General features: G+C 44.7%; 1 protein-coding gene across 1 annotated transcript; it reads left to right on the top strand.

The window, feature by feature from the left end:
• The first annotated feature begins 12,269 nt into the window (after positions 1-12,269).
• ifngr1 (interferon gamma receptor 1) lies at positions 12,270-20,930 on the top strand. The gene is made up of 7 exons (XM_061066956.1): positions 12,270-12,330; positions 15,686-15,803; positions 18,478-18,659; positions 18,755-18,894; positions 19,112-19,280; positions 20,106-20,233; positions 20,332-20,930. The coding sequence occupies exons 1-7, from the start codon at positions 12,270-12,272 to the stop codon at positions 20,821-20,823; spliced, it is 1,290 nt and encodes a 429-aa protein (XP_060922939.1). The 3' UTR covers positions 20,824-20,930.
• Positions 20,931-21,722: the final 792 nt, after the last annotated feature.

Below are 21,722 nucleotides of genomic sequence, written 5' to 3'. Positions count from 1 at the left end.
CCAGACCAACCAAACCAGTAGAACCAACCAAACCAGTAGAACCAACCAAACCAACCAAACCAGTAGAACCAACCAGACCAACCAAACCAGTAGAACCAACCAAACCAGTAGAACCAACCAAACCAACCAAACCAGTAGAACCAACCAAACCAGTAGAACCAACCAAACCAGTAGAACCAACCAAACCAGTAGAACCAACCAAACCAGTAGAACCAACCAAACCAGTAGAACCAACCAAACCAGTAGAACCAACCAAACCAGTAGAACCAACCAGACCAACCAAACCAACCGAAACAAAGGTTATCTCCAGACGAAAGCGGGCGGCCGACTCAACCAGCGACGAGGCGGACTCGTCAGACAGCCTCGAGGCAGCGATGAGAGAGGAAGAGGAGGAAGACAGTAGCATGATGGGTAATGAGGACTCTGAGGAGGAAGACGTCAGCATGATGGGTAAGGAGGACTCTGAAGACGAAGACGGCCAAAAAGGGGACGAGGATGAGGAGGACTCTGAAGAGGAAGACATCAGCATGATGGGTAAGGAGGACTCTGATGAGGAAGACAGCCAAAAAGGGGACGAGGATGAGGTGGACGCTGAGGAGGAAGACGGCCAAAAAGGGGACGAGGATGAGGTGGACGCTGAGGAGGAAGACGGCCAAAAAGGGGACGAGGATGAGGAGGACTCTGAAGAGGAAGACATCAGCATGATGGGTAAGGAGGACTCTGAAGAGGAAGACGGCCAAAAAGAGGATGAGGTGGACGCTGAGGAGGAAGACGGCCAAAAAGGGGACGAGGATGAGGTGGACGCTGAGGAGGAAGACGGCCAAAAAGGGGACGAGAATGAGGTGGACGCTGAGGAGGAAGACATCAGCATGATTGGTAAGGAGGACTCTGATGAGGAAGACGGCCAAAAAGAGGATGAGGTGGACGCTGAGGAGGAAGACGGCCAAAAAGGGGACGAGGATGAGGTGGACGCTGAGGAGGAAGACATCAGCATGATTGGTAAGGAGGACTCTGATGAGGAAGACGGCCAAAAAGGGGACGAGGATGAGGTGGACGCTGAGGAGGAAGACGGCCAAACGGGGGACGAGGATGAGGTGGACGTTGAGGAAGGTGGAAATCGTAGGAAGAGAGCCCTCCGTCAGTCCTTCGGGTTCTATGGTCTGTTCCAGCTGTCGGACATCGTCTTCTGTGACTCAGGTTACCGTCCGTCCAGAAACAAGTGCAACACGAGCTGCTCAGGTGAGTCTTCATCACAGAGATCACAGAGAAAAGAGTCTTCCTCGGTAATTACAGGAATTAAACATTCTGCAAATCAATAACTGTGACTCGTTGTCCCCTGAAGCTTTCACCGATGACGACCTCCAGGACGACATCGAGTGCCTGGTCAGGTCTGGTTACTGGAGGTAGGTTCAGATCCCAGCCTGTCAATAAAGAGTGTCTCCGCCCATCTTTACATCATCAAACAACTAAAACCAAACGTTACTTCATATTGTTTGTCTCTATAATAACTTCATCTTTTTACTGAGGTTCGTGTCTCATCTGCTAACATGGAGGACAAGGGTTTACAAGCTCTACTGTAACCAGCCACTAGGGGTCAACCGGGACATTTTGGCTTCACTGTTTTTTGGAGCTGTTGCGTCGTCCATCTTGTACAAACATAAGAATGAATCATAACAAAGCTGAAGTGTGATAAATGTAAAATGATATAAAAATGTAGATTTGTGTGTGTTGCTGACAAACTGTCTCTTCTCCACGAACAGGAGGTTGGTGAGGAAAGCTTCTCGCAGATGCCGTAGAATCAGATCCTACAACTACTTCAAGGAATGTGAATGAGCAGCCGTCGGTGGAGGATTCAAACCAACAACCTCTCAGCTCCTGCTCTTTAAACAAGATGCTCGTCTATGTGGAGCTTCTTATATTTTTACTTTCATCAATCAATTAATTTCTCAGTGTAAAAGTTAAAGTGATGATGTGTCTCAGCAGTGGGACGAGATGTGTGTGATCTGCTTCTCTCAATAAACATCTTTTACTCTGTTTGAGAGCGTTTCCATAGTAACACTGACGAGTGTTTGAACTGATAAAGAACACAGGAACATCATGACAGAACATCCACAACAACTGATCCTAGTTCCAGGTTCTGAGGACTGAGTCCAGCAGCAGGTCTTTACTTTAGGTTCTGAGGAGTCCAGCAGCAGGTCTTTACTTCAGGTTCTGAGGACTGAGTCCAGCAGCAGGTCTTTACTTTAAGTTCTGAGGAGTCCAGCAGCAGGTCTTTACTTCAGGTTCTGAGGACTGAGTCCAGCAGCAGGTCTTTACTTTAAGTTCTGAGGAGTCCAGCAGCAGGTCTTTACTTCAGGTTCTGAGGACTGAGTCCAGAAGCAGGTCTTTACTTCAGGTTCTGAGGACTGAGTCCAGCAGCAGGTCTTTACTTCAGGTTCTGAGGAGTCCAGAAGCAGGTCGTTACTTCAGGTTCTGAGGACTGAGTCCAGCAGCAGGTCTTTACTTCAGGTTCTGAGGAGTCCAGCAGTAGGTCTTTACTTTAGGTTCTGAGGAGTCCAGCAGCAGGTCTTTACTTCAGGTTCTGAGGACTGAGTCCAGCAGCAGGTCTTTACTTCAGGTACTGAGGAGTCCAGAAGCAGGTCTTTACTTCAGGTTCTGAGGACTGAGTCCAGCAGCAGGTCTTTACTTCAGGTTCTGAGGAGTCCAGCAGCAGGTCTTTACTTCAGGCTCTGAGGACTGAGTCCAGCAGCAGGTCTTTACTTTAGGTTCTGAGGAGTCCAGCAGCAGGTCTTTACTTCAGGTTCTGAGGACTGAGTCCAGCAGCAGGTCTTTACTTCAGGTTCTGAGGAGTCCAGCAGCAGGTCTTTACTTTAGGTTCTGAGGAGTCCAGCAGCAGGTCTGTACTTCAGGTTCTGAGGACTGAGTCCAGCAGCAGGTCTTTACTTCAGGTTCTGAGGAGTCCAGCAGCAGGTCTTTACTTCAGGTTCTGAGGACTGAGTCCAGCAGCAGGTCTTTACTTTAGGTTCTGAGGAGTCCAGCAGCAGGTCTTTACTTCAGGTTCTGAGGAGTCCAGAAGCAGGTCGTTACTTCAGGTTCTGAGGACTGAGTCCAGCAGCAGGTCTTTACTTCAGGTTCTGAGTAGTCCAGCAGCAGGTCTTTACTTTAGGTTCTGAGGAGTCCAGCAGCAGGTCTTTACTTCAGGTTCTGAGGACTGAGTCCAGCAGCAGGTCTTTACTTCAGGTTCTGAGGAGTCCAGCAGTAGGTCTTTACTTTAGGTTCTGAGGAGTCCAGCAGCAGGTCTTTACTTCAGGTACTGAGGAGTCCAGAAGCAGGTCTTTACTTCAGGTTCTGAGGACTGAGTCCAGCAGCAGGTCTTTACTTCAGGTGCTGAGGAGTCCAGAAGCAGGTCTTTACTTCAGGTTCTGAGGACTGAGTCCAGCAGCAGGTCTTTACTTCAGGTTCTGAGGAGTCCAGCAGCAGGTCTTTACTTCAGGCTCTGAGGACTGAGTCCAGCAGCAGGTCTTTACTTTAGGTTCTGAGGAGTCCAGCAGCAGGTCTTTACTTCAGGTTCTGAGGACTGAGTCCAGCAGCAGGTCTTTACTTCAGGTTCTGAGGAGTCCAGCAGCAGGTCTTTACTTTAGGTTCTGAGGAGTCCAGCAGCAGGTCTGTACTTCAGGTTCTGAGGACTGAGTCCAGCAGCAGGTCTTTACTTCAGGTTCTGAGGAGTCCAGCAGCAGGTCTTTACTTCAGGTTCTGAGGACTGAGTCCAGCAGCAGGTCTTTACTTTAGGTTCTGAGGAGTCCAGCAGCAGGTCTTTACTTCAGGTTCTGAGGAGTCCAGAAGCAGGTCGTTACTTCAGGTTCTGAGGACTGAGTCCAGCAGCAGGTCTTTACTTCAGGTTCTGAGTAGTCCAGCAGCAGGTCTTTACTTTAGGTTCTGAGGAGTCCAGCAGCAGGTCTTTACTTCAGGTTCTGAGGACTGAGTCCAGCAGCAGGTCTTTACCTCAGGTTCTGAGGAGTCCAGCAGCAGGTCTTTACTTCAGGTTCTGAGGAGTCCAGCAGCAGGTCTTTACTTCAGGTTCTGAGGAGTCCAGCAGCAGGTCTTTACTTCAGGTTCTGAGGAGTCCAGAAGCAGGTCGTTACTTCAGGTTCTGAGGACTGAGTCCAGCAGCAGGTCTTTACTTCAGGTTCTGAGGAGTCCAGCAGTAGGTCTTTACTTTAGGTTCTGAGGAGTCCAGCAGCAGGTCTTTACTTCAGGTTCTGAGGACTGAGTCCAGCAGCAGGTCTTTACTTCAGGTACTGAGGAGTCCAGAAGCAGGTCTTTACTTCAGGTTCTGAGGACTGAGTCCAGCAGCAGGTCTTTACTTCAGGTGCTGAGGAGTCCAGAAGCAGGTCTTTACTTCAGGTTCTGAGGACTGAGTCCAGCAGCAGGTCTTTACTTCAGGTTCTGAGGAGTCCAGCAGCAGGTCTTTACTTCAGGCTCTGAGGACTGAGTCCAGCAGCAGGTCTTTACTTTAGGTTCTGAGGAGTCCAGCAGCAGGTCTTTACTTCAGGTTCTGAGGACTGAGTCCAGCAGCAGGTCTTTACTTCAGGTTCTGAGGAGTCCAGCAGCAGGTCTTTACTTTAGGTTCTGAGGAGTCCAGCAGCAGGTCTGTACTTCAGGTTCTGAGGACTGAGTCCAGCAGCAGGTCTTTACTTCAGGTTCTGAGGAGTCCAGCAGCAGGTCTTTACTTCAGGTTCTGAGGACTGAGTCCAGCAGCAGGTCTTTACTTTAGGTTCTGAGGAGTCCAGCAGCAGGTCTTTACTTCAGGTTCTGAGGAGTCCAGAAGCAGGTCGTTACTTCAGGTTCTGAGGACTGAGTCCAGCAGCAGGTCTTTACTTCAGGTTCTGAGGAGTCCAGCAGCAGGTCTTTACTTTAGGTTCTGAGGAGTCCAGCAGCAGGTCTTTACTTCAGGTTCTGAGGACTGAGTCCAGCAGCAGGTCTTTACTTCAGGTACTGAGGAGTCCAGAAGCAGGTCTTTACTTCAGGTTCTGAGGACTGAGTCCAGCAGCAGGTCTTTACTTCAGGTGCTGAGGAGTCCAGAAGCAGGTCTTTACTTTAGGTTCTGAGGAGTCCAGCAGCAGGTCTTTACTTCAGGTTCTGAGGACTGAGTCCAGCAGCAGGTCTTTACTTCAGGTACTGAGGAGTCCAGAAGCAGGTCTTTACTTCAGGTTCTGAGGACTGAGTCCAGCAGCAGGTCTTTACTTCAGGTGCTGAGGAGTCCAGCAGCAGGTCTTTACTTTAGGTTCTGAGGAGTCCAGCAGCAGGTCTTTACTTCAGGTTCTGAGGACTGAGTCCAGCAGCAGGTCTTTACTTCAGGTTCTGAGGACTGAGTCCAGCAGCAGGTCTTTACTTCAGGTTCTGAGGACTGAGTCCAGCAGCAGGTCTTTACTTCAGGTTCTGAGGAGTCCAGCAGCAGGTCTTTACTTTAGGTTCTGAGGAGTCCAGCAGCAGGTCTTTACTTCAGGTTCTGAGGACTGAGTCCAGCAGCAGGTGTTTACTTTAGATTCTGAGGAGTCCAGCAGCAGGTCTTTACTTCAGGTTCTGAGGAGTCAAGCAGCAGGTCTTTACTTCAGGTTCTGAGGACTGAGTCCAGCAGCAGGTCTTTACTTCAGGTTCTGAGGAGTCCAGCAGCAGGTCTTTACTTCAGGTTCTGAGGAGTCAAGCAGCAGGTCTTTACTTCAGGTTCTGAGGACTGAGTCCAGCAGCAGGTCTTTACTTCAGGTTCTGAGGAGTCAAGCAGCAGGTCTTTACTTCAGGTTCTGAGGACTGAGTCCAGCAGCAGGTCTTCACTTCAGGTTCTGAGGAGTCCAGCAGCAGGTCTTCACTTCAGGTTCTGAGGAGTCCAGCAGCAGGTCTTCACTTCAGGTTCTGAGGAGTCCAGCAGCAGGTCTTTACTTCAGGTGACAATTAAGAATAGTTTACAACGGGGCACTTCACAATATTTATTCAGCAGTACCTACAAATGATGGTATTTTGCATTTCTGCGATGACAATAACCTTTTTTAATTTTGGTTTCTTCTCCTTTTTTCAATCTCTGCAACAGTTTTTGTATTAAACCCTGAATAAAAAGGATGTTTTCTCCAGCTCAGCTTTCATCTTCCTGTTCCCTTGCTGTGCTTCTTTTTGTGTTGGCTTTAACATGATAGCCACTGGCCTCACACACACACACACACACACACACACACACACACACACACACACACACACAAAAGGTCCTGAAGAGGAAACACAAACGAGTACACACACACATTGAAAACACAGATATTGAATTCCTCGGTGTCTCACTGTGCTGACACCAGATCCTCTGGAATCATAAAGGTGTGGTGGTGACGTGGCTCCGTCTCTTTTCACCGGGACCGAGGCGTCGCCTGGAAATGAGAAAAGATGTTTTCATGTTGACGGATCATTTGCCTGCATCCGGCCTCTCGACCTCCTCCCGGCTCAGGAACCTGAACCCAGGTGATGCCAGGCTCCCGGCGCCAGGGGAGCGGCCTTTATCCCAGCAGCACAAAACACGCAGGTTCCTCTGTGATGTGTCAGCTCGGCAGACACACACACACACACACACACACACACACCGGGCGTCCTCTCAGAGACGAGTGAAGATGAAGGAGCTGCTGGTCTTCCTGCTGGTCGGCTGCGGTCTGGCCCGATGCACCATCCTGACAAAGTGTCAACTGAAGGAGCAACTGAAGGAGGCCATCGACAAACTGGGAGATCCGGGTCTGGGAGACAGCCTGGAGATACAAGCCAAAAGTAAGAGCTGCACATCAGAAGCTCAGATCTTATTTTAATGTAATCCAATACTTCTACTTTAATATTACAGGTGTTGATGTATGTTATGTCATTTCTTGGATAAATTAAAGTATAAAGAAACATTGGATAAGAACACCAGAGTGGGGGGATCAAGATGTTTTGACTTCCTTGGAGCATTAACAATAAACTGTGTGTCGTTAATGAAACGTGATATGTCCAATATTAATAAACTTAATCAACCTAAGTGACACGGTGAAACAACATCTGATTCTCTCAAGTGGGTTCGTCTTCTTCATCCTGAGATATTTGTATCTTCCAGTTTCACGTCGGTCACGAGTTAGAAACCTCATCTTTCTATTCACTAATATATTTTATTTTAGTCTAGAATTCATATTTTATGTGATTATTTGTATTTTATTGTATTGCTTTATTCTTATTTTACATATTTTATTTTATTTTAGTTATTTAGTAGCCATGAAGAAATGTTAGCGAGTCGGAAAAATCATGAGGAATTATCCTCTGGGGACCTCGAATGTCCTCCGCTGTTTAAATCAAAGACGACTTTGACATGTGTGGCCTCTGCTTCGCCCTCAGTCGTCTGCTATGTGGAGCAGACGTCTGGATTCAACACCAGTGCCGTGAAGGAGAAGAAGGTCGGGAGCGAAACCTGGACGTTGTACGGGATCTTCCAGCTCAGCGATCACCTGATCTGCAGCGACGGCAAAACTCCATCTCTCAACAAATGTAGCAAAGGCTGCACGGGTGAGTTTCGTGTTCGACTCTCAGACTCAAGCCAGTGTTCGTGGGTCCAGGGTTAACCCAAACCCTAACCCTAACCCTAACCCTAACCCTAACCCTAACCCTAACCCTAAACCTAACCCTAACCCTAACCCTAACCCTAACCCTAAACCTAAACCTAACCCTAACCCTAACCCTTACCCTAACCCTAACCCTAACCCTAACCCTAACCCTAACCCTAAACCTAAACCTAACCCTAACCCTAATCCTAACCCTAACCCTAATCCTAACCCTAACCCACTCGCCCCAAACAGCCTGAAGGACCCGTTCTACAGACGTCAGCTCAACTCAGATTCTAACGTCCTCACTGTGTTTGTCCAGAGGTGTAAAGTAACGAATTACATTTACTCACGTTACTGTAATTGAGTAGTTTTTTTGTGTACTTTGTAGCTTTTGAAATGGGTAATTTTACTTTTACTTAAGAAGATTTTGACTGAAGTATTGTACTTCGCTACATTGGAAATTACATTCGTTACTGAGTAAAAAAAAAAAAGGCGCAAGGTCATGTGGTTCATGTCTTGACGTGTCCTCCCAAAAGTTCTTAAATGTTGTGTTGACATGTTAAATGTTTAATGTTTGACATCTTTAATGTCATTGTAATTATATTTGTAAAGATCCAGATTAAAAATAACTGTTTTTGGATTGGATTTATGACCCCTTGTCCTTTTTGGCTCTGTATAGGAGCGGCCCCCATCAAGTTGTTGGAAGTAACTAAGTAACTTTTACTTAAAGTACATTTTAAATGGACTACTTTTTACTTTTACTTGAGAAGATTTTTAGATGGGTACTTTTACTTGTACTTAAGTAAAATTTCATCAAAGTAAAGGTACTTTTACTTGAGTACAATATTTCAGTACTTTTTACACCTCTGTGTTTGTCAATGTGAAACTTGCAGGAGAAACGTGACTTAAAGTAAAAACCTTTTGTGTCCTCAACCGGGGAACTGTTCCCTTGTCTCCGCAGACTTGCTGGACAGCGACATCAGCGATGACATCGACTGTTTGCTGGAGACCTTGCTCGACCTCATGTGAGTTCACTTTCTAATCGACAGCTTTTCTATTTCTCTTTTGTGTTTCCATCGTCTATCACGCTGTTTTTAAATGTACATGCATGATTTTTAAACCAATGAACATACATGGACAGGACGGATTCTCTTTTAGATAGATAGATAGAGAGAGAGAGAGAGAGAGAGAGAGAGAGAGAGAGAGAGAGAGGAAGAGAGAGAGAGAGAGAGAGAGAGAGAGAGGACTGCAGCTTTTATTGTGAAGCCATATTCAGTGGACCTTCACGGGTTAGATTAGATTTCTTTATTTATCCACACAACGGGGAAATTCACTTGTTACAGCAAAAAAGAGAAAAACAGAATTTAAATAACAGTGCCGAAGCAACAATAAAAAAGAAAGATCAAAATATATACACTACTAAACTACACATAATGAGAGTAAAAATATACAGAAAACAAAAACAACCTGCAAAACAGACACTGTGCAAAAGCAGGTACTGGGGAGAAAGTGGAGTGATGTAAGTGTTATTGTAATGAAAACAAAAGTATTATAAGTAATATTGCAACAGTAGTGACCATGATACAGAAAAAATAATTAAAAGTAAGTGACCATAATATAAATAATACTACAAGATAGTATAAAGTATAAAGATAGTATATAAGGTTAATCAGGCCAGGAAAGGTGGTCAATGTCGCCACCTACAGTTCACTTTGTGACATTACCACATGACAGAATCTATAAATAATATTCATCAGTAATTACTTCCTCTCCTCTCCTCCTCTCCTCTCCTCTCCTCCCCTCCTCTCCTCCTCCCCTCCTCTCCTCCTCCTTTTAGATTTTCCCGAAAAAATTCCCATACTGCTTCTCCCGCCGTGGATTTATCAAAATGCGAATATTGTGGATTTCAAAAAGATTAATCATGTGAAGTGAATGTCTCTCCAGCTCAAATTAAAAGTGTTTATCAAAATATTTCCACAGTAAACTGGGATTCCTGGCGCCGCACTGGGAGGAGGTGGGAAAGATGTAAGTTCCTGAGCATCTTCATCAGTTTGCTCTTCGTCCTGATCAGTGCAGTCGGCTCATCTCTCTTGTTTCTCTGCAGGGCCAAAATGATCATGTACCAACCGGAGTGCATCGAGAAGACACCCAGCGAGTACTTCTCTGAGTGTTTCCCAGCTTAGCAACCGGATTGATCACCAATATGAAGCAAAACATGTTTCACTCATTGCAGCACGTTTTTGTCTGTGATAATATTGGAATGTGAAGTTCCTGCCTTCAAGTAGAATAAACAGTGAATCCTGCTGTTTGTCTGAAAACGTTTGTAAGAAAAGTGTGTGTTCCTCCTGGTGCGTGTGTGTAAAACAGAGTGGTGTGTGTGTCTGTGTGTGTGTGTAAAACAGAGGTGTTGTGTGTGAAAAGAGACGGAGCCACGTCACCACCACACATTTATGATTCCAGAGGATTTGGTGTCAGCACAGTGAGACACCGAGGAATTCAATATCTGTATTTTCATTGTGCGTGTGTACTCATTTGTGTTTCCTCTTCAGGACCTTGTGGGTGTGTGTGTGTGTGTGTGTGTGTGTGTGTGTGTGTGTGTGTGTGTGTGTGTGTGTGTGTGTGTGATTCTAAACATAGAGTGTTTATAAAAGTGTTGTAGACTGTGAATCCAAAAAGAAAAGCCAAAGCAGAAGTGAAACCTGTAATATCTCAAATGACCAGCAGGGGTTTAAAGAGTCTGAGAAATGATTCTACTTCTCACTGGATTCATCTTCATCAAGATTCAAGATTCCAGATTTTTTTTATTTTCAAATGCACAGAGATAACATGAAGCAGTCACTGTCAATGAAATACTTGGGTCACAGGCTCTCTCTTAGCAATGCTCAGTCATTTCAACCCAAAAAAATAAAATAAAAATAAAAATAGTATAAAATAGAATAAAAAAGAATAAAATAGAATAACAATAAAATTGAATATCAAAAATTTAAAATAGAAAATCAAAAAAAATATATCTAAATATATATCTTTACAGATGAAGAGAAAAATAGAGCAACAATAGTTAAATTTGTGCAGTAGTGCAAATATTCAAATATGCTTATTACGGTGCTGGTGCAAATATGCAGATATGCCAGGGTGCTGGTTTGGTGGAGTTATTGCAGTTCAGAGGAGTTTAAATCATCATCATCATCATCATCATCATCATCATCATCATCATCATCATCATCATCATCGTCGTCATCATCATCATCATCATCATCATCATCATCATCATCATCATCATCATCATCATCATCATCATCATCATCATCATCATCATCATCATCATCATCATCATCATCATCATCATCATCATCATCATCATCATCATCATCATCTTCTTCTTCATTCAGGCATCAGAGTAAATCGATAAAGTAACTTTCAGTTATGTAACTTACTGATAAAGTGTGTCACCGTGACAACAATCATCCAACTTCAGAGTTAAAGGCTAAAGCCTCTTATCAGATTACAGCTGCAGACTTTTACTGAGAGGAGAGGAGAGGAGAGGAGAGGAGGAGAGGAGGAGAGGAGGAGAGGAGGAGGAGAGAGGAGAGAGGAGAGAGGAGAGAGGAGAGAGGTGAGAGGAGAGAGGAGAGAGGAGAGAGGAGAGAGGAGAGAGGAGAGAGGAGAGAGGAGAGAGGAGAGAGGAGAGAGGAGAGAGGAGAGAGGAGGAGAGGAGAGAGGAGAGAGGAGAGAGGAGAGAGGAGAGAGGAGAGAGGAGAGAGGAGAGAGGAGAGAGGAGGGGAGGAGAGGAGAGGAAGTAATTACTGATGAATATTATTTATAGATTCTGTCATGTGGTAATGTCACAAAGTGAACTGTAGGTGGCGACATTGACCACCTTTCCTGGCCTGATTCACCTGTGAAGGTCCACTGAATATGGCTTCACAATAAAAGCTGCAGTCATCTCTCTCTCTCTCTCTCTCTCTCTCTCTCTCTCTCTCTCTCTCTCTCTCTCTCTCTCTCTCTCTCTCTCTCTCTCTCTCTCAATCTCTCTCCCTATCTATCTATCTATCTATCTATCCATCCATCCATCTATCCATCCATCCATCCATCCATCCATCCATCCATCCATCCATCCATCTATCCATCCTTCTATCTATCTATCTATCTATCTATCTATCTATCTATCTATCTATCTATCTATCTATCTATCTATCTATCTATCTATCTATCTATCTATCTATCTATCTATCTATCTATCTATCTATCTATCTATCTATCTATCTATCTATCTATCTATCTATCTATCTATCTATCTATCCATCCATCCATCCATCCATCCATCCATCCATCCATCCCTCCACCCCCCCCCCTCTCTCTCTCTCTCTCTCTCTCTCTCTCTCTCTCTATCTCTCTCTCTCTTGCAGGTGATTGCAACATTTCCAATAAACCCTGTGGGAGTTTTGTGCATTAAAAACAAAAGGCGTGGTCTGTGTCACATCCGCCGACGTCTTCCAGGTGTTTCCCAACATGCTCGGCTCCTCCCCCCGGCGGGAGGCGAGTCACGTGACCCCCGGCTCCTGTGCAGGTGAGACGCAGAAGCCGGAAGTGAAGCGGTGCGAGGTTGTGATCCTCGTCGGTTCCGGTCGGTTCTGGGCTCCCAGGGTCCGGCAGGAGGTCCAGGTTGGAGTCATGTGGCCGGACGGTGCGTTCAGGGTCCTGCTGCTGATCAGCTCAGTGACAGCTCTGACTGGTGAGTTACACATACTACTACTAATACTAACACTACTAACAATACTAACAATACTAACAATACTCTGAAAGCAGCAGCCGGACTCTTTTAAATCGTATGAAAATACATCTAAAGAAAATCAATAAGAGATCAATAAGTTATCAATTTCCTGTAGTGAAATTAATTCCAAGTGTAAATTTAAAACTAGTAGTTTAGATAAAGAATAATCCAACTGACGTATTATTACTGACTACACCTCTACACCTGTTCACCTCTGGGAACTTATAGAATTCATATAAAATGATAAACAGGTGGATTCCGAAGTGATGACAGTAGCTGTTTGGTTTCTGCTACAAACACGTTTAATCTTTGATAATCTTCGGGTGTGTGACTGTGATAACATATCTCGGGGTCAAGGTGCAGGATGAGTTATTGCTCTGGTTGTTTGCATTTATTTGTTCAGTTTAATCAGTAACCGACCGCACAGTATTTCTACATCTGGAGGCTTTAAAGTATTAATAGTGGAGAGTTTTTCTGTGCAGATGTTGAAAATAAATTGAACTGTCTGGTCGGTGACAGTTTTTTATTCCAGATCTTGAGGAACTGAAGTTCATTCCATTCACGTCCTGGGTTTCGGGTTCAAGTGTCTCGTTGCTTTAAGTCATGTCACTGATTTATAAACAAAGATCCATATGAACTTTAACTGAATGAAGGATTTGATCTAATCTAATCTAATCTAATTTAACCCGGAAGCAGAACCATCTCCTCTCTATAACTTACTAAACCTGTATCATGTTAGAAACCTGTGTTTCTCACAGGAGGCAAAACATTCCATCGAATTCAGTTTTATTTGCATGGAACCAAATCACATCCTGTATTATGACGATATTATATAGAAACACAACAGCTACACAATGAGTGCATAGAGAAAACATTCCCTTCAAAAGATATAACAGGTGAGAATTCTCCATTGAAATGTCTGAAAACAACTGGACACTTTGTTGACTTGAATGTTTCCAAGTAAGCTCAGACGATTTCATTGGAGGTTACAGGACGTTTCTTTGTGTCGTCTCTTGATTGTGTCGTATCCTCTTTAGTTGTGCGTCTGAGTTGTGAAGCATCAGGAGGATTCGTTGTGGTTTGTGTTCTGTGAACATGGAGACTGATCCAGTCCACTAGTTCTCGTACGATCCTGCTGACAAACCGATAACTGGTGGATTCAAGAATCCAACATATTTAGATTTGATTGTTTCTCACCCCAAAGTTGGAGCTTGTCAGTTTATTAGGTACACCTGACTCTAACTAAAGCAGTCCAACCTGTCCGTCCTGCAGGACGTGTTCAAGTTTAATTTCCGTTTTCAATTTGGAGAAAGTCTATTCTCGGACTTGTTCCAGTTCCAACGCCACAGGGAGCGTTAACACATCAACAACCACGATCATGTTAGTGGAGCCTGACTCTGTTTTTAATTGTGAGTTTGTGGATATTGACTAATAAAGAACACACAATTCCTTGGGTATGACACAACAGAGACCTCCTGGAAGTTTGATCCGGATCAGAGGACGGAGCCAGGATTTAAAAAAACAAACATTTCCGTCGAATTTTCTGAGAACAATTCCTGGATTTTGAAGAGACACGCACAGACCTGTTGAGAGACGGAGGTCTATGAGTGTGTGGAATTTGGTGCAGGTCCAAATAAAAACCTGGATCTAGTGAATTTAATGTGGGTTGATGAGTGTGTGAGTGGAGACAGGAGCAGTGACTCCTGCTTCTTCCACAGAATCCAGCTGCTGAGGCAGGTGCTGTCTGGAATGTTGCCGAGCAGCCGGAGCTCGTCTTCGGTTTGTTTGAACCTGTTGTCGTCGTAGAGTTGCTCCCTCGCTGCTTCCGGTGACCATGGTGCTGTCAGGGGGGGGGGCCGGGGGGGGCCGGAGGGGGCGTGAAGCGTCAGAGACATGCGTAGCAGGAGCGGCTCTGTTGAAAAGAATGCACCTCGCCCTCAAACACTCCTCCCACTGTCTTCTGTCCTGACAGAGTTCACTGAAGCACGTGGGATTCGTTCACCTGCACACGAGTCGTGTCTCTTTAGATCTTCATCACTTCCTCTTCATCACTTCCCTCTTCCCTCAGTGTTTCCATCCTCACGCCATGAATGAGCTGCAACATTCTGAAGTGAGACTGTGATTATGATCAGTTATTGATCCCTCTTTATTAATCCCTGATTATCCTGCTGTATTTAAAACTAGTCTCCTCAAGAAACCACATTTAAATTCACCACCTCCAGATCTTTATTTGGATCTGCACCAAACTCCAGGATGTCATGGACCTCGTCCTCTGAACATGTCTGCGTGTGTTCCATCCCAATCCATGAATCATTCTCTGGGAAATCAAGGAAAATGTTTTAAAACCATCAGAATGAACGAGATTTTAAAAATCCAGGATCCGTCCCCTGAGGGTTAGTTTGAGTCAGGTGTACCTAATAAACTGACAAACTCCAGTTTGGGGCAAGAACAGACATGGGACAAGTACGGCCCGTTGAACTTGTCCAAATAATTAAAAAAAAGAACAATTTAGTAGCACTTAAATGGCACGTACTTATAGCACTTTGTAGTTTTGCTTTATTTTTTAAGAAATCGTACTTTCTTGATTCTTGTTGTTCTGGGTTTGAACCCTCGGGGTTGAAGAACTTAATGTAAGTCGCTTTGGATAAAAGCGACTTACAATAAGTGCGTCCCTTTGCCCTGTGAGCCCTTCTGTAAAATGAGAGGATCAAGGAAACGAAAAGTGGACAATGAGTGCCGAGTGTTTAACACGGAGTCGACAACAAAATACTTTTTCACTGAAGTCCAATCGAAGGCTGTTTGCCTGGAGTACAACATCAGCCGTCACTTTGCTACGAAGCATGCTAACTACGCTAGCAAGCAGTCATCGCGGGTTGCTGCAGCTCAGAGGTTGGCGACTAATTTACAGACTCAGCAACATTTTTTTTCACAGACAAACTGCGATTAAAGACTCATCTACCAAGGCATGTTTTTTGGGGGCATTCGAAATAGCAAAGGCTAGCAAGCCTTTCTCTGAAGGCGGGTTTTTGTTAAATGTTCTTGCAAATAAGTGCTTTGCTACTTGGTAAAGGCCAAATCCTTTCATGTAATGATTTTTCCATGTCATTTATATTAGTTCACAAAAACACTCCATCCATCTGTTCCTGGCCCCGCCCCTCTGTCAAATTTTAGAACCCATTGTGGCCCGCGAGTCAAACAGTTTGCCCCCCCCCTGGTCTAGAACCCAGCTCAGGTTGTGGAGTCTCCCTCCCATCGTCTCTCTCTCTCATTGGCTCAGCACTAACGGTTATTAACTCTGCTCTCGGGTTTGTTTCAGTTCCGCCTCCGACCAACGTGAAGGTGACCTGCAAGAATCTGAGAGTCGTGGTGAACTGGGAGTTCAGCGACCAGCAGCCACACACCAGCTTCAGAGTGGAATCAAAAAGCAACGACGGGTGAGGCTCCTCCTGCTCAGCTACACTCATTCATCCAAAAAGTATCTTAAATATGTGTTGTTTGATTGTATTGTTATAAGTTGGACAGACACATATTTATATACACTACAGGGTTTGTACGGTCATGGAAAACCTGGAAAAGTCATGGAATTTTAAAATGTGTTTTTCCAGGCCTGGAAAAGTCATGGAAAAAAAGAATCTCCCAAAAGTTTTGGAAAAGTCATGGAATTTTGTTATATTCATATTTTTATGTCGTTACGCTGAGTTTTAAATAATTCATATGCTTCTAAAGAAATACGCTCAAAATATAAGCAGGCATACTTGGGTTTGTGTCATTTAAGGTATACTGTATGCCTTGGAATTCTCATTGTTAGTTTGAATACTACATTTTGTCACTTTTTCGCGTATACACCGAGATTTCACAAGATGTTCGGTCATGGAAATTTGGTTTAAAGTTATTGAAAAGTCATGGAAATCCATTGGTCAAAATGTGTATGAACCCTGACACTAGTATATATACGAGTACAGCCCTTGTGTTTGCCATGTTGTGTTCTCTTATTAGATTATATAGTAAATGTGTATGTTTGTAATGTTGTGTTGAATTCTTCCTTGTCATTAGTGAGTCGTCCTCAAACTCTTCTGTGAAGTTATAGAACTGAAGATGTGATCGTGCTCATCACATGAAACTGAATTTTCTTTATCACATAAGTTTGAATGAATCACTGAAGTTATTCTTTTTAATGTCGACTGTTTCCGAGTCTGTTAAACGACGACACAACCCTCGGACCGTGGTTCACAACTTTTCAAAAATAAAAGTAGTTCAGCTCGATATTAAGCATTACAGCAACAGAACAAACATTGTGCTTTTACTTTGAAGATATACAGACCCTGACAAAAGTCTTGTCACTTATCTATTTTGTAGAAACAACAGCCTATAACCTGACTTTTTATTAATCCATTGGTTTTAGAAATGGCTCATATGAAAGCTAAAACCCTTCCAAATTATGTTTAATATACTAAAATAAATTTGCCTCACTGAAGAAAGATTGATCATTTAATGAACACAGAAAGGTCAGATTTTGGCAAGACAAAAGTTTTGTCGCCTACAGAAGAGTAATGTGAAAATTGGACAAATAATTTACTTCAAATACAAAAATATGTTGCATAACATCAGTGAATTAAGTAGTGGTGCTGTGAGATCCATATTTAATATCTTGTATGACTTCCATGAGCTTGAAGGACTGCATCCATGCGGTTCGACAATGATTCATACAATTTATTGATGGAGTCATCAGGAATAGCAAAGAAAGCTCACATGCCTCCCAGAGTTCATCAGGATTCTTTGGTTTGGTCTTCCATGCTTCCTCTTTCATTCGACCCCAGACCTGCTCAGTGATGTTCATGTCTGGTGACTGGGCCGGCCAGTCCTGGAGCACCTTGATCTTCTTCATCTTGAGGAACTTTGACGTAGAGATGGAAGTATGCGATGGAGCACCATCCTGCTGCAAAATTTGACCCCTTGTATGGTTGGGAATGTAAGAGGTAGCTAATACTTCTTGATATTTCAGGCTATTGATATTGCCTTCCACCCTGCAAATCTCTCGCACACCCCCACACTGGATGTAACCCCAGACCATGATTTTTCCGCCACCAAACTTAACTCTTTTCTGGGTGAATCTCGGATCCATGCGGGCTCCAGTAGGTCTCCTGCAATATTTGCGGCGGCTGTGATGTAATTGAACCGATGATTCATCTGAGGAATCCACCTTCTGCCACTTTTCCAGCGTCCATCCTTTCAGCAGGCTGTGGGCCACACGTTTTTTTAATTTCCTTTTGTTTCGTGCTGGTTTCTGGGCACTGATTCGACCATGGAGGCCATTTCGAGACAGAATTCTACAAACTGTCCTGGTTGACACAGGGACTTGAGGTGACCAGGCCTGGTGGAGCTCTGCTGCAGTGGAGAAGGGGTCTGCCGGACTTGGGCTTGTCAAAAACATCTCCAGTCTCCTCAAATCTTGTTCTTATTCTTTGTACTTGATGCTGAGAAACATTGAAGGTGTCAGCCCCCTCAGCAGTGGATCTGGTCTTCAGCCTCTTGATAATCAACGCTTTGGTCTCAGGGTGAATCTTAGGCATGTTGTCAGAGGTCAAGTTGCAGTTGATGTGAAGGTCTGGTGTGCTGGGGTTCTTTTTATACACCCCCACTAATTGATTGATCAATTATTGATCACAGGTGAGGCTGTAATCTAGGATTGGGTGCATCATATGACAAGGAGACAAGACTTTTGTCTTTGCAAAAACTGACTCAGTGGGCTTTACCAAACTGTGAACGTTAGAATTCTTTTCAGCAGTTTCGTTTGGCACCAAAACATTATTTCAAAAGCTGTTGGGATTGAAATTAGCCATTTCTTGTAAAAAAAAATTGATAACTAATATATTTGGGGGGCACTTAAGGTCAACTTGTACCCAAGCGACAAGACTTTTGTCAGGGACTGTAGACATCAGCATCCGATATGATGAACTAGTAATAATCATCAATAATTAACAACCCACACGTTGTGAAGATGATCAGATGAACAATTGTTGAGATGAACGCTTCTCACACAGTTTTTGGAATTAGTAGGTTTGTGTATATTTGTATTTATGTCTAAAAAGTGCTGTTTCCTGTGTGAAGGCATCTTCTGAATGTAACCACCGAGCACCAGTTTGATCTGAGTGGGTTCATCTGGGAGTCTCAGGATCAATACATGAATTTCCACGCAGTCAAAGTGACAGCTCTACAGGAGGGGGCGGAGTCCACCCCGGTCCCGTCTGAGAGCTTCAGCTTTAACAAGGGAAAGATGGTCGATAAACAGTGTGAGTAGCACGTCACTTCCTGCTCCGTCACTTCCTGCTCCGTGACTCCGGTCGGACGTTTCCCTCACAGACTCAAACCCATCTCTCGTCCACAGGTTTGTTAGACTTCCCTCCTGTCGAGGTCGTGGCTGGAGACTCTGGAAACATCGTCCGTTTCCCGAATCCTTACCACTTCTACACAAAGCTGAAGCCCAAGAAGGAGGCCTCCTTCACATTCAACGTCTCCTCAGATCAGGTGAAGAACATCTCAGAGATTCAGAAGGCATCAGAAAACTGAGAAGATATTTGTATTCAAACTAAATACCGAGGAGATTTTATTCTAGTTTTGCAACTCGAGAATATGTAGAATTGTTGTGTTGTTCTTTATTGGCGTCATGTCAAGAATACTTTGAGAATAAAGTTAAACTGAATCAGAAGAGAATTCCTTATCTCTATGTTTGTCTGACTTCCAGCGTAACTACACCTCCACCGAGTGCAGTCAGAGTGTCCGCGAGTGCAGGTTCGACCTCCCGCCCGGCGAGGAGGCGTGTGTCCGGGTCGGGGGATGGCTGGACGGCGGGAACAAAGTCGAGAGAGTGGACTTCATACGGACCGGCCTCATCTGCCCCAGTAACACCAGCGGTCAGTCTTCCACTTAAAAAGCTGTCCGATGCTTCCTTTCATCTCAGAGAACCCAGGTTCCTGTTGACCGCTGGGCCCATAGACATATATAAAGACTAGATGTCTCGTCTGCGTTGCCGGCCAACGGAGCCGGACGTCACCACATGGCGGCCATCTTGCTAGGGGGCAGCTCGCTCACCCATAACATTGTGTTGGTAGTGGTAAATAACCATAACTTACTACATTTTTAAACCGATTTTGAAACGGTCTGGTTTGTTATAAACGTCAGAGATGTAGTTATGACACTGCATACATTATTACATTTTTTTAGAAAAGAACATAATTATTCATAAGTACACAGTGTCATATCTACATCTCTGACGTTTATAACAAACCAGACCGTTTCAAAATCGGTTGAAAATTGAGCAAGTTATGGTTATTTACCAACACAATGTTATGGGTGAGCGAGCTGCCCCCTAGCAAGATGGCCGCCATGTGGTGACGTCCGGCTCCGTCGAACGAGACATCTAGTCTTTATATCTGTCTATGGCTGGGCCAACGTGTCCCAGGACTCGTGTGCGTCGGGCTTTGAATCCTTCTTGTTGTGTCCTGCTCTGCTGGGAGGAGCTGGTGGGTGAAGGAGTGGGGAATATTAAATTAAATAATATGAATACATGTGTAGTAAGTACCTGTTAAGTGTGACCTGTGATCTTGTGACCTGGAAGGCAACATCTACTCAGTAGACGGGTTTTACACGTTTAGGGGACTGATGGTTTCACTGTGATTTAAAGTCGTGCGGAGGTGTGAGCTCTACTGACCGCAGGTTTGTTTCTTCTTGTTCTGCAGACGCACGTGTGTTCACGTTCGTCTTCCTGCTGATCGCCCTCGTCCTCATAATCAGTGGGTTATCAATTGCCATCTACAAAGTGAGAGCCTGGACACTGACGATAAAGCAGGCAAAGGCGGAAGCTCTGGTAACTTTTCTGCTTTAGACAAAAAAACAAATGTAATTAACCTCGACTTCCATCTTATTGTGAAACCTGACGCGTGTCCTCGGCTTCTCGTCCACCAGGATATTGATCCAAACCACGAAAAGTATGGACTGCTGAAAAACAATGAAGAAGTCTTCAGCCAGGCTGTGGTCCTGGAACCCGGCTGCAGCTCGTCGGTCAGCTCGGAGGACGCCGACCAGGAGCCTGAAGACCAGGAGCCTGAAGACCAGGAGCCTGAAGACCAGGAGCCTGAAGACCAGGAGCCTGAAGACCAGGAGCCTGAAGACCAGGAGCCTGAAGACCAGGAGCCTGAAGACCAGGAGCCTGCACTGTTGCAAAACGTTGAAGCAGTCTTCAGCCCGGTTGAGGGCGTGAAACCCGGCTGCAGCTCGTCGGTCAGCTCGGAGTATGAGGGACGGCCAGTGAGAGGGGACCTGGAGGAGCCTGAAGACCAGGAGCCTGAAGACCAGGAGCCTGCAGCTGTGGGGAACTATGACCGCCTCCACGTCCTCTTAGATGTGAAGGTCGACTTAGGGGACGGAGAAATGACCGATGCTTACAGAGAGGGATAGAACAAACTGTCCGAGGTTCAGGACTGAAGTTGGTTCGATGACTGTTTTAATAACCGACGACCCAGGCCGGTCCAAACCAGGCCGAGAGACACCGGAGGACAGCTGGAGGTGGGTGTTCCCCCCCCCCCTCTTCTGCCATCTTCTGTCACCGAACCCTACGTTTCTAACGCGTCATGTTTACGAGTGTGGCCGGTTCGTTGGACTCCAGCTGATCCGTCACCACGGAGACGATCAGACGGACGTTTACAGTCAGAGAGGTTTTTACATCTCAAAGGATCTCAGGATCATTTTAGAGCTGGCAGTAGTTATGGCTCTTTTCTCTCTTAAAGGGACAGTTCACCCAGATGCAGTCGTCCTTCTATTTGCCCGAATGTAATTCACTTCTCAGGTTTCGTCCCAAATCTAAAACCTTGTTATGACACCTGATGCCTGTGGGTTTTCCAGAGCAAACACAGAACAGCATTTAAAACCTCATTGTTCTCAGGAGCCAGGTAAATAAATCTGAACCGCCTACGTGGTTGAGAACTGAAGTGCTTTCATAATGTCGTACATTAAACTGAGCACCTCAACATTCCTGGACTTTGACTTCTGCAGGCGTCATAAATTCCATATCGCGACTTGATAAACAGGTCGTGAAGATCGTGTGTTTGTTAACTTAAATGCTCAGGTTCTTATTTTTAATATTTGCATCATCGCTTGTTTTTATGAATTCTTTGATCTAAATAAATTAATTCTAAAGTAAATGTGAAATTTGTTTCTTGGTTTAATACATTTTTTATCTTTTTTTATTAAACACGTTGATAGATTTTGAGTTTTGAATCATTTCTCCACTGCACCCGACGCTCAGGTAGATCAACTCCCCCTGAAGGTTAACAGGAGAATTGCACAAATCATACTTT

Source organism: Limanda limanda, chromosome 2 (genome assembly GCF_963576545.1).
Source record: "Limanda limanda chromosome 2, fLimLim1.1, whole genome shotgun sequence".
NCBI classification, from domain to species: domain Eukaryota; kingdom Metazoa; phylum Chordata; class Actinopteri; order Pleuronectiformes; family Pleuronectidae; genus Limanda; species Limanda limanda.
The sequence above is the reverse complement of the archived record's forward strand: the minus strand, read 5'-3'. Positions and strand labels throughout refer to the sequence as shown.